The sequence below is a fragment of the Oxyura jamaicensis genome, chromosome W, assembly GCF_011077185.1.
Source record: "Oxyura jamaicensis isolate SHBP4307 breed ruddy duck chromosome W, BPBGC_Ojam_1.0, whole genome shotgun sequence".
Lineage (NCBI taxonomy): Eukaryota > Metazoa > Chordata > Aves > Anseriformes > Anatidae > Oxyura > Oxyura jamaicensis.
In genome coordinates, this window is record NC_048925.1 from 319,594 (window position 1) to 333,259 (window position 13,666).

Sequence of the window (13,666 nt, forward strand, 5' to 3'; positions counted from 1 at the left end):
AATGATTTCGGTGTCTTCTAATGTCATGTGTTTTTTTTTGTAAGGGCAATTGTGATTAGAACATAGTGTATCCCAAGATATATGTGTTTTTCATCTATTATTCTGACCAAGATTTGAATTTCAGAATTAGGACTACAGTCATTTAAGATGTGTTTTACTGAAATGAGGGTGGTACTTAATGCAAGAGCTGCAATAAATGGGTTTTGATGTTAGGCTGTTGAATGATATTTCAGAGCACACGATCAGTCATATTGAACAAGTAGAGTCGTTTTAACAAGCAAAAGTCGTGGCCGTCAATCTTCGTTAGATGTAAAATCAGTACTTTAACAAGTTTTCTTGTGTTTTCATCTTAGCTGTAAATAGTGCTTTCTTTGAAGTCTTATTAGAAATGTGACAATTTTTTTATTTCTTTTTTTTAAGGCGATGATGATGAGATTCCACAGGAATTGCTACTGGGAAAACATCAGCTTAGCGAGTTGGGTAGTGAATCTGCAAAAATCAAGGCAATGGGGATTATGGACAAGGTACATCTTCATAGTCTTTACCTCTTTTGAACATTTAATTTTGTTAAATATACAAAAAGCACATATCTAGTGTAATAACATTCAGTGTCAGCAGTGACTGAGAGCACAATGTGTTACCAATTGAGCCAATTGTGTTACCAATATGTAACACAAATGTCTGAGCAGTAAAATCTAAAATTATTAATCTATTTTCACAAAAGCACATCAATCTATAGTCTTTGTTCCTTACAGCTAGTGTTAAGCAACCACAGTAAAACAGATCTTACCAGCAAAGTCAAAAAATCCACCCTTTCTAATATAATCTGTCAGTGCATTGTAAATATATGATGTTCATCTAGCATCATACTGAATTGCCTATTTGTACCCTCTCTCCAGAAAACCCTTTCAAACTTAAAAGATTTAATGACCCAGGTGATAAGATTCATTTTCTGTAGACTACATGTTGTGGTTTCTTTGTCATACTCTTCCTGACTTTGGTTCAAGGGAATTTTCTGTGCTGGTGCAAACTGTTAGTATCACACCTCTAGAAACAATGTTCTTGCTTTCCTTATCTTCCGAGAACTCTTGGCTTAGGGCAGTCTTATGTTACATTCTTAACTCTGCCTGCTTTTGACCACTTACTATGTTTATGAAGTGTCTGTGAAGCCACTTATTATACAAGTCACTCTGAAGGATAATCTTTAACCCAAGATTTCAGTATTCTTCCTGGCCTTTTCTTCAGTCCTCCCTACCTTCATCTGTAGGATATTTTCAACCTGAGTATTTTGCCTTCTTAATAGTTCTCACCCTTAACCTTTATTCCCTAATTTTTGTAAATACATGTGTACATAAAGTCAGAAATACATTGCTTCTAAAGATGAGCACCAGTATTATCTGTATGAGTGAAACTGGTTCTTCTGGAGTTCAGCATATTCTACAGATTATTTGATTGTAATTCTGTAAAACATCAGTAAGTGAGTTTGAGTTACTTTTTTTCAACATGCTAGTTTTTCAAAGTTAACAAGATTACTAAGAATACGTTTCCTCTGTATTAGCACTCAAATATCAATTAATTTTATTTCTGTTTGTCAATAAGGTTTGGATTTTCTTCTAAGTTCCATATGGTCAGCTAGAATTAGTGATTCATACTTGGTTTTGGTAAATTTCAATTTCTAGAATCAAGAGTGTATAACTATACGTTATTTGCAGATATGCAGTTTTAAACCTATTCCTATGGATTTGGTTGAAAAATGCAGTTTGATTGCAATCTTAGAACATATTTCACTACTTTAGTTATTATCAGCATTCTCAGTCGTGCTGTGTCAGAAACTGACAAGTCAAGATCTGATCCTATCTCAAAAGTGCTTACGATTTAAGTTTAATGCTGGAATTACATAACATTTTCTATCCTTCATCCATGGACATCTTTTCAGCAATTTGAAAGCCTTTGTGTGTCTACAGTTTCTTGATTTGTTTTCTTGTTTTAGCTTTCAACAGAAAAAACGGTAAAGGTCCTGAATATTTTGGAGAAGAATATCCAGGATGGATCAAAGCTTTCTACGTTACTTAACCATGTGAGTTTCAAATTCGATCATTTCATACCACTGTTCAGCATAGGGTTTTCTTCACTTGAGTCCCATTTAGTGATAATTTCAAATACTGTGCGTGTGTGTGAAAGGAATTTCTGATTTTATATGTATATGATTAACAGATTGTCAAATTTTAAGATTAGAAGTAAAATTCAATTGATTATATTCTTTCAGTACTAAACATTTTATTATAGTATTGTTAACAAACAGATGTATTGGGAGTAATCAAGTTGTCTCTTGAATTAATTTTAAATATTATTATTTCATCCTTAAATTTTTGTGGTAACTGGTATAACTTGCACCAGTGGAAATTTCTTTGCTAGTTGTCCATAAAACTTCCTTTACACAGTGGAAGAAAGTACAGCTTTCATGCAGAGCATATTCCTCCCCTGAGCATTAAGAACTGAGGAGGCATTTTAAATCATAGAATATCCTGAGTTGGAAGGATCATCAAGTCAAACTCCTAACTCCACACAGGACTACCTAAAAAATAAGTTTCACTATACAGTTCTGAATGTCTTCAGCAATATGAAAAATAAGTGAAAAGGTGATGGTTTTCCTGCTCTGTTGCAATGTGGTTGAGCCTTTTTGCCAGTGCTTTTAAAGTGATATTTTTCTTTTAGCTTTCTGTAGTAAAACTCAAGTTTACTAAGCACTTATTGAAATTTTCCCATGATTGCAATTCAGAGACAAAGCTTCAGTTAAAAAAAGAAGCAATCTTTAGCCAAACAAGTTTTAGATTTTTCTTAAAACCTATTAAATGTAATTTAGATCATTATGGCAAAGGAACCTTCTGCTAAGGAGTAAATTTATACTATTTTTACAGTGCAGTGAAGATAACCTACCTCCATGTCAGGGTATTATTCAAAGGCAAAATGCACTTGCAGATTCTTTTTATTCCCAAGATTAATGAGCAAGAAAATAGAAAGGTTTTAAAACTAATTGTTTGTATTTTTAAAGCCTCCTTTGTGCAAGATACAAATAACTTATTTGCATATTTTTTATTGCATGGAATAGTTTTACAGGGATCTCTTGATTTGCAGGTGTCTGTTGATTTTTTTTTAATATATTTTACCATATATGTAATGCACTGCGATACTTTTAGATTCAAGGGAAAAAGGTTGATAAGGTTAGAAATTAATGTTTTACCAACCCCTTATTTTTACAAGGAAAGCCAACAGCATACTCATAATTAGCCTCTTGTTTGTTTGTTTTTATAACTTATACAAACACAGAAATACAGGAAATATGTACCCAGTGCTAAAACTTAAATGGTCATATTTGATAAGACAGTTTAAGCCCATAGGTAATAGATGAGTCAGTCTGTGGAGAAAGTCGTCTTCTCATTAATTTCATGTGATTTATAACAGTCTTATTTTGTGAGAATTCCCTCTAGTGGTGAAAATTAGACTTGTCAAAGCAGCAAACAGCATACATAGAGCATTAAGGAAAATGTTAGAGGAAAATGTTAATGTTCAGATTTTGCCTAAGGTACATCAGTCTTAAGTAGAGAATGTTGCAATCTTCATAGTGCTTACCATTGATATATATTAAAATGTTACTGTTATATTGTACTTGGTAAGGATAAAAATTTGACTCTTTGTTCACACTATCCTGCTTTTCTTGCCTGTTACAGAACAATGACACTGAAGATGAGGAGAGATTATGGAGAGATCTTATTATGGAGAGAGTGACAAAATCTGCTGATGCTTGTCTTACTGCTATCAATATTATGACATCGCCAAATATGCCTAAAGCCGTATATATTGAGGATGTAATAGAAAGAGTTATTCAATACACAAAATTTCATTTACAGAACACTCTCTATCCTCAGTATGACCCTGTATATAGAGTGGATCCTCATGGTGGTTAGTATGATCAGAGATTTTGAAAAATCTTTTCACATTATATTTATCATAGAATGGTTTTGTTTGGAAGGGGCCTTTAAGATCATCTAATTCCAACCCTCCTGCCATGGGCAGGGACACCTTCCACTTGACCAGGATGCTCAAAGCCCCGTCTGACCTGGCCTTGAACCCTTCCACAGATGGGGCATCCACAGCTTCCCTGGGCAACCTGTTCCAGTGCCTCACCATCCTCTGAGTGAAGATTTTTTTTCCTTATATCTAATCTAAATCTACCCTCTTTTAGTTTAAAACCATTACTCCTTTTCCTATCACTACACTCCTGATAAAGAGTCCCTCACCAGCTTTCCTGTAGGCCCTCTTTAGGTACTGGAAGACAGCTATAAGGTCTCCCTGGAGCCTTCTCTTCTCCAAGTTGAACAATCCCAACTCCCTCAGCCTGTCCTCATAGGAGAGGCGTTCCAGCCCCTTGATCATCTTTGTAGCCCTTCCCTGGACTAGTTCTAATACATCCACGTCCTTCTTGTGCTGGGGACCCCAGAGCTGAACACAGTACTCCATCTGGGGTCTCAAATGAGCAGAGTAGAGGAGGAGAATCACCTCCCTCGACCTGCTGGCCACGCTTCTTTTGATGCAGCTCAGGATACGGTCGGCTTTCTGGGCTGCAAGCACACATTGCTGGCTCACGTCGAGTGTCTCATCAATCAACACCCCCAGGTCCTTCTCATCAGGCCTGATCTCAATTATGTTTTCATTTTTTTTTTTAATCTATTGTATGATGATACAAGTTATATGACTTCCCTGAATATTTTTATATGCAACTCTTATATTGATAGTTCTCTAATAACACATACAACATCTGAGTTAATGTTTTCTGTTATTTTGAGGATCATGAAATGTAGAGAAAAATAACAATGACTTAAGTGCATCCCCTAAACAACTTAGTCGTATTAATATTCAGGTTCACTGCAATAGCTATAGTGCTATTTAGACCAAACTATTTAGAAGTGTGTCTGAAGTTTGCCTTGTGCATATAGTTATTATATGTATGAATAAGTCACTTTATAGTCATAATCTCTGTTTATATATTATGATTTATTTCACTGAAAATTATTTTGCATTTAGCATTTTGTTGTCTTTTATATATATATAATCAGATGTGGGTGTCCAACTTCAAGAACTGTTTTAAAAATTTTGGATCTAGAATTCAGAACAATTATGAAAAATTAATGTCATATGAAACCCTTGCTTTCCAGCTGTTGCTACTGCTTTTTTTTTTTTTTTTTTTTTCTGTAAACAGTTGTATTCACAACGCTGTCATTGTGTAATTGTTTGGGGGACATTTTTTTGAGAAAACGATCATCTTTCTAGTATTTGATGCAACATTGAAAAACATTTGATGAAACATTGAAAAAAATAATAAAAATAATTTTGATTTTCTAGGTGGTGTTTTAAGTTCAAAAGCAAAACGTGCTAAGTGTTCCACCCACAAGCAAAGAGTTATAGTGATGTTGTATAACAAAGTTTGTGACATTGTCAGCAGTTTGTCAGAGTTGCTAGAGATACAGCTTCTTACTGATACAACTATTCTTCAGGTAAGTTTTATCAGAAGAATTTCTGTCTGAGAATGTTGTGGGATTTTTGTTTTATTTTTTATTTTTTCCCAGAGGGAAGTATGATTATGTCAATGACATGAAATATAAAATTGGTACAAACTTTTTTAATGGTTAACATTAGACCGACTAGTCTGTTGTGTAGTATGTTATCTTCCTGTTCTCTTCTGCAGGAAAAGAACATTTCATGTTTAAATATTTAATGTTTTTTATTGTACACCTAAGAAAAAGTTTAACCTAATTATATTAAATTTGCAAATAATATGAAGTAATGTTGCTGAATACCTTATCTACTGAATGAATAATCTGCTTGTAAAATTGCATGAATATCAGTTTGCCTGTCAAATATACTTAGAATACTTTCTGCCCATTCATAGGTATCATCTATGGGAATAACACCTTTCTTCGTAGAAAATGTCAGTGAGCTACAGTTATGTGCCATCAAATTAGTGACTGCAGTAAGTAATTTTTAATTTGTGATTTCGTGGTCCTGTACATCCGAAAGTTATTAGGACATTTACGTAGACTGTATTTTTGCTGGTAGACAATTAGAGCTCAAGTTTTTGCAGTTCGGTATCATAACCTAGGAACAGTATTAAATCTACCTGAGCTGCTCCTATTTGCAGAGGAGGTTTCTTCTTCTATAGGAAGCCTACTTAAGCAAGGAACTTAATTGTCACAGAATCACAGAACTGTAGGGGTTGGAAGGGACCTCGAAAGATCATCGGGTCCAACCCCCCTGCCAAAGCAGGTTCCTTAGAGCAGGTTGCCCAGGTATGCGTCCAGACGGGCCTTGAATAGAGAAGGAGACTCCACAACCTCCCTGGGCAGCCTGTTCCAGTGCTCCTTCACCCTCACCGTGAAGAAGTTCTTTCTCATGTTGGTGCGGAACTTCCTGTGCTCTATCTTGCGGCCATTGCCCCTTGCCCTGTTCCCACAAACCACTGAAAAGAGGTTGGCCAAATCCCTCTGTCTCCCACACCTCAGGTACTTATACACATTGATGAGATCCCCTCTCAGTCTTCTTTTCTCCAGGCTGAACAGACCCAGGTCTCTCAGCCTTCCTTCATAGGGAAGATGCTCCAGGCCCCGTATCATCTTTGTGGCCCTCCACTGGACTCTTTCCAGGAGATCCCTGTCTTTTTTGTAACAGGGAGCCCAGAACTGGACACAGTACTCCAGGTGAGGTCGGACCAGGGCAGAGTAGAGGGGGAGGATCACCTCCCTTGACCTGCTGGCCACCCTCCTTTTAATGCACACCAGGATCCCATTGACCCTCTTGGCCACCAGGGCACACTGCTGGCTCATGGTCAACCTGTCGGCCACCAAGACCCCCAGGTCCTTCTCCTCAGAGCTCCTCTCCAGCAGGTCATCCCCCAGCCTGTACTGAAACATCTGGTTGTTCCTTCCCATATGCAGGACTCTACACTTGCTCTTGTTAAACTTCATTTGGTTTCTTCCTGCCCAGCTCTCCAGCCTGTCCAGGTCTTGCTGAATGGCAGCACAGCCTTCTGGCGTGTCAGCCACTCCTCCCAGCTTTATGTCATCAGTGTACTTGCTGAGGGCAGACACTATTCCCTCATCAAGGTCGTCGATGAAGACGTTGAACAAGACCGGACCCAGCACCGACCCCTGGGGAACACCGCTAGTCACAGGCTAGTCACAGGCCTCCAGACGGACTCTGCGCCTCCGACCACCACCCTCTGAGCTCGGCCAGTCAGCCAGTTCTCAACCCACCTTATTTTCCACTCATCTATCCCACAATTCCTCAGCCTATCAGGATGTCATGGGAGACAGTATTGAAAGCCTTGCTAAAGTCAAAGTAGATGACATCCACTGCTCTCCCCCATCTACCCAGCTGGTGATGCCATCATAGAAGGCAACGAGGTTGGTCGAGCACAATTTCCCCTTGGTGAATCCATGCTGACTACTCCTCATAACCTTCTTCTCTTCCAATGGCTTGGAGATGGCATCCAGAACAAGCTGTTCCAACACCTTTCCAGGGAGAGAGGTGAGACTGACTGGCCTGTAGTTTCCCAGATCCTCCTTCTTGCCCTTCTTGAAGACTTGAGTGACACTGGCTATCCTTCAGTCTTCAGGCACCTCTCCTGTTCTCCAGGACCTTTCAAAGATGATAGAGAGCAAGCAGTTCGGCAATCACCTCTGCCAGTTCCCTTAGCACACGTGGATGCATCCCATCGGGACCCATGGATTTGTGTGTGTTGAGCCCACTCAGACACTCCCGAGCCGCTCTCTTGTCAACTAGGGGGGAGCCCTCCCTTACCGAGACCCTTTCTCCTCCCGCCAGGGTCGAGGAGTCCTGGGGGGAGTCCTTGAAGCAAAGACTGAAGCAAAGAAGGCATTCAGCATCTCCGCCTTCTCCGAGTCTCCCAGGACACCCCCCTTGTTCAGCAAGGGACCCACATTATCTCTAGTCTTCCTTTTACTGTTTACATACTTTAAAAAAACCTTCTTATTATCCTTTATCTCTTTTGCAAGCCTCATCTCTAGGTGGGCTTTAGTTCCAACTTGAACTCCACCATCTCATGGTTGCTGCATCCCAAGCTGCCCTCAACCTTCACATCCCAAACAAGCCCACCCCTGTTGGTAAAAACAAGGTCCAGAAGCACCCCCCGCCTCGTCGGCTCCTCCACCACCTGCGTCAGAAAATTGTCTTCAACGTATTGAACCATTTGGACTGTGCGTGCCTGGCCGAGTTGCTTACCCAACAGATGTCTGGATATGTTATTATTATGGTTATGTGGTTTCAAGTATAAACACAAACCCCTTTCTCTTACCTGTCCTTTCTTGCGTAAGAAATCTTAGCAATATAATTTTCCTCATTTCCTTTGTAAAGATTTGAATTTATTCCATGGAATAAGCAATACAACAGCAGGATACTTTTATAATAGAATAAATTATTTTCCTTGGAAGAGGTAGGTATATGAAAAATTCATGAATCAAATAAAATATTATTTCAGGAAAAATGCAGTGCAACATATATGTGCTTGTTCAAGTGGAAGTTTTCCACCTTTGTAAGGATGATAAGCTCCAGTATTTATAAAAGGAATTCTGCCTAAACAAATAGAAGCAAAGTCTACAACCATGACCCCATAGACTGAAAGAATATTTCATGTCAGGCAAATATTAAAGACTAAGATATGAAGTAACTATTTGACTTTCTTATACGGCATATTTCTACCATTGACAGAAATTTTTAAAATATATGGTATTTTTAAGAGCTATTGCACATTTATGTTGTTAGACGATTTTAAAAATCTTTATTTGAATTTTTTTTATATATTTTATAAATAAATGCTTGCTTTGAAAAAACAAAGTAATACATTAAAAACAAGGTGTGCATTAAGTGTCATGTGAAGTGTATGTAACTATATATCTTCTAACAATAAATTTAACAAACAGTATCTAATGTAACGATAAATAATTTTTTAACAACCCTGTGACTGTTAAATAGGTGTTCTCCAGGTATGAAAAACATAGACAGCTAATACTGGAAGAAATTTTCACTTCACTTGCGAGACTACCAACTAGCAAGAGGAGTTTGAGAAACTTCAGGTAATTTCTGACATAGATTGCTAATTTGTAGATGGAAGCACTTACAGTTTTGTACATGTGGGATTTTAGGTTTCAGCATTAACATTTCTTAAAAAATCTGCAACTTTACAAGCTGTTTGATATTTCAAAATCTCTGTAGTGAGAGTAGAGTTTCCTGACAAATGTTTCTTGTAATAGTCACTGTTTCTTATGCCATCATATTTATGTTTGGTTACAAAAATAGTTTAAATATCTTGTTAGTCTTCTCACTAAGGATGTAAACGAGTGTAATGTACTAACACTAGTGCATTCAAAGGGGTTTTTGTTGCAAAATTAATTCTGTTTATATGAAGCTATTGAATTCATTGCTAAAATTTAATAGGAGAATTATGGGTGAATTTCTTTGAGGACATACTCAGAGCACTCTTTCCAGGAATACAAATTAATACTCCTTTGAATGAGTTTCATTTAGGAACTGCTCAGTTTACTTTAACTGTATTTTAAGTGCTTCAGCTGGACTTCAGTGCATCTTCTAAATAACAGATTCAAGTCCAATTTCGGAGAGAATCTGACCTGAACTGGAATTCAGTTAAAATTGGGGTTGGAAGCTTTAAATTATACTAAAACATTTGTTGTTGTTGTTGGGATCGCTTTAGTTCCTTGCTTGCATACAGCTTTCCCCTGGAGACAGACAAATGCCAATGACATAGGTTAGCTGATCCAGGGTGGATAAACAGGAAACTATCCAGTAAAATGAATGCACTAGGACTTCTAAGTAGAATTCAGTGACCCTAATGTGTAACATGAGTGTTTATGTCTAATATTTCATGACATTTTGAGTACAATCATCAGACATCTAGCAAATAGGAATGTGGTAGGCATAATTGGTAGATACCCTCTTTGAATTAGGATCTTTGCCAGAAGGAAGTCACCATCTCGATCCCAAAGTGACTACACTATTCATCTATAGAATTCTAGTTCTGGTCTGTTAAAGGGCATTTCCTATCTGTGGCTACTATCATGAAGGGGATAGCTTTAAAAAAAAATTGTTATGAAAAGATTTTCTGTAGATTCCCAGCTGCTGAGCTTCACAGATATTCTGATAGTCATCTGTGAGCTATTTCAGTTCATTTCTCCTACCTAAGAATAATACTTACTGTTTTTGTTAGAACCAATCTTTCACTTCATAAGAGAGAAGCAAATGAATAAATAAATGTCTAGAACACAGATTTCTATCTGTGGTAAAATTTTCCTAAATTAAAAAATTATTTAGCACCAAAAATAATTTTGTTTTATTTTAGTGTTAATGCTGTCCTTTTCGTATTAACAGGTTAAATAGCAGTGACACTGATGGAGAGCCTATGTACATTCAAATGGTAACAGCACTAGTTCTGCAGCTTATTCAATGTGTTGTGCACTTACCATCAGCAGAAAAAGATTCTAATTCAGAGGAGGAATTGAACAAAAAAGTAAGGAAGATATTTTTAAAGAGACATTTTTATTTTTTTTGTGTGCAGGTATGACTGTGTGCTTGTGGGTATAATGTTTTATGATGGTGCTCTAGTAATCAGACAATGTAAATTTGTCTGCCATAATTATTTGATGCATGACAAATGTTGATCTGGAAATCATATTTCTGTGTATGCTAAAATGTTAGACTAATCTTGTTATTTTTAGGTGGATCAAGATGTGCTTATTACTAACTCATATGAAACAGCCATGAGAACAGCACAAAACTTCCTTTCTATTTTCCTTAAGAAGTAAGTACTCTTACATTCTTTAGTATATTGATGAAACCATCTCTGAATAAAGTCTGTCATACCTCGAGACAAACCTAGTTACTTCACAATGCTAAATACCAACCAATAAAGTTACTTATAACAATGTACTTTATAGTTCCCTAAGAGAGCTTCCTCTCTGGACAAAACTTTTATGGCACAGAAATTCTGCAGAGAGTTCTTTATACATTTAAGAATCTGTCTGATAGTTTATGTAGGATCGTTTTATCAAGTGTCTGTTACTCATCTGAAGCACAAAAGAGGAGGCTGAATAAATATTTATGTGGTGAAACCAGATTCATTCAGTCATCAAAATGACTAAAAATCTAAAATCACGTTAATTTAACTGAAGTTAGGAATGTTAATAGCTGAACAGAAATGTATATAAATATATATATGCACACACCTGAATCATCAAAATAAGCTTTTTTTAGAAAAAGTCCTGAGATTTTTATCGTGTTAATTTCCATTGTTAAGCTGAGAGGCTGTTTAGAGATCTAGCCATTTCTCTGCATAGTTCTGGTATTGTTATAGACATTAGGAACATCATGTGTAAGTGAAACACTATCAGGTATGTTACCTTTGAATTTTACATTCTGATTTTAACCTTGAAGAGCATAATACTGAGATATCATTCTGAGATAAGTTGGACCAGACTTAAAGAGTCTAGACTCAATACCTCCTAAATACAGGACTACAGCTTGAGGTTCAGATTTTTTTTTTACCTACCTTGTTCATCCTCTTCATTCAGACTTTAACTCAAAACAATAAATGAAAAAGCTTAGAGGGAAAAAATACTACTATCCTGGATTAGCTGCTTTCCCTGCAGTGAAAAATTAGTGATAAATGTTTGAATTATTTGTCCTTAACTGGATAAAATTATTTTTCTGCTAATATTCCAGTTTTTTTTCTTTTAGAATTGCATAAAACTTTTTTTTTTTTTTCCTGGTTAAACATAGGATTACTTTTGTTTACATCAGAAGAAAAGCTTAAATGGATCTTAAATTTGCTTACATAATGCATTTTCTTCTAAACAGGTGTGGTAGTAAACAAGGGGAAGAAGATTATAGGCCACTGTTTGAGAACTTCATTCAAGATCTCCTATCCACGGTCAATAAACCAGAATGGCCAGCTGCAGAGTTGCTCCTTAGCTTATTAGGAAGGCTATTGGTAAGGGATTCTTGTTTTTAACTATGAAGACTTATTTCAGTTTCAGCTATTAGAGGAATACATTCTGATAGTTGATGCATACATGCAGTGTTTAAGGATTTTCTTACGTGTATCACTATTATATAAGATATAAATACTAAAATTTAGGTCAGAGGATGATTGATACGCAACTTGGAAAAGGTTGTATGTCTATTCTTTCTCACAAAAGTCCACTTCTACACTTCCATGACATTTTTCACATTAAAAAGTGCCATTTTATACCATCTAGTAAGTGCAAATATTTGTTTAGATTAAAGTCAAATATCTGTAATTGCTCATGTTAAATATCTTCACTGGACTATTCATTTAGCACAGAACCTGAAAACAATTAAGTACATTGCTTTTATACAAATAATAGTTCATTTACTTATGGAATGTGAAATGTTACAGAATGTGAACATTTTTGCTAACATATTCTTAGAGAGTTGTTTTTTTGGTATTACACAGTAATTTAAGCTGTTTCTTGGAAAAATATTTTATGGTCCTGTTGCTGATAAAAATGTGACTTTCGTTATATTTGTGTGAATAATGAGAAATATATATTATGGTGGTTAATATCTGTTATTGCAAAGGATATCTCCTTTACTAGACATCTAGTTTACTTTATGAAAGTATATATTTAAAGAAAACTAACAGGCATATTTGTAGAGAGATTGTGTATACGTGGTGTAATAGTAAATGACAATTTTATAGTGTGTGGAAGTTAGAATTTTTAATAAGTTTAAACAGTGTCTTGTGAGAAGAATGAAGAAAGGCTGAGAAAGTTGGGGTTGTTTAGCCTAGAGAAGAGAAGGCTCTAGGGAGACCTTATAGTGAACTTCCAGTATTTAAAGGGGACCTACAGGAAAGACTGGGGGAAACTTTTTATCAGGGAGTGTATTGACAGGATAAGGGGTAATGGTTTTAAACTATGAGGATGATCAAAGGGCTGGAACACCTCTCCTATGAAGACAGGTTGAGAGAGTTGGGGTTGTTCAGCCTGGAGAAGAGAAGGCTCCAGGGAGACCTTATAGCTGTCTTCCAGTACCTAAAGAGGGCCTACAGGAAAGCTGGTGAGGGACTCTATCAGGAGTGTAGTGATAGGAAAAGGAGTAATGGTTTTAAACTAAAAGAGGGTAGATTTAGATTAGATATAAGGAATAAATTGTTTCCTCAGAGGATGGTGAGGCACTGGAAGAGGTTGCCCAGGGAAGCTGTGGATGCCCCATCTGTGGAAGGGTTCAAGGCCAGGTCAGACGGGGCTTTGAGCATCCTGGTCAAGTGGAAGGTGTCCCTGCCCATGGCAGGGGGAGTGGAATTAGATGATCTTTAAGGTCCCTTCCAACCTATGATTCTATGAGTCTCAGTTGTGTAAATACATAATTTCAAAAATATATATCCTTCTTTTCTTAGGTTCACCAGTTCAGTAACAAATCAACAGAAATGGCTTTAAGAGTTGCATCACTTGACTATCTTGGAACTGTAGCTGCAAGACTGAGGAAAGATGCAGTCACTAGCAAAATGGATCAAGGGCCTATAGCCAGAATCCTCAAACAGGTGTGTGAGAGATCCCAT

General features: G+C 36.8%; 1 protein-coding gene across 1 annotated transcript in view; it reads left to right on the top strand.

The window, feature by feature from the left end:
- LOC118155637 (nipped-B-like protein) overlaps window positions 1–13,666 on the top strand; it is a 76,039-nt gene that overhangs the window by 32,330 nt on the left and 30,043 nt on the right. The window contains exons 8-17 of the mRNA XM_035309022.1: window positions 421–524; window positions 1,991–2,077; window positions 3,729–3,960; window positions 5,401–5,552; window positions 5,948–6,028; window positions 9,046–9,146; window positions 10,456–10,594; window positions 10,803–10,885; window positions 11,941–12,073; window positions 13,505–13,648. Coding sequence (XP_035164913.1) covers window positions 421–524; window positions 1,991–2,077; window positions 3,729–3,960; window positions 5,401–5,552; window positions 5,948–6,028; window positions 9,046–9,146; window positions 10,456–10,594; window positions 10,803–10,885; window positions 11,941–12,073; window positions 13,505–13,648 — 1,256 coding nt within the window. The remainder of the gene's footprint in view (window positions 1–420; window positions 525–1,990; window positions 2,078–3,728; window positions 3,961–5,400; window positions 5,553–5,947; window positions 6,029–9,045; window positions 9,147–10,455; window positions 10,595–10,802; window positions 10,886–11,940; window positions 12,074–13,504; window positions 13,649–13,666) is intronic.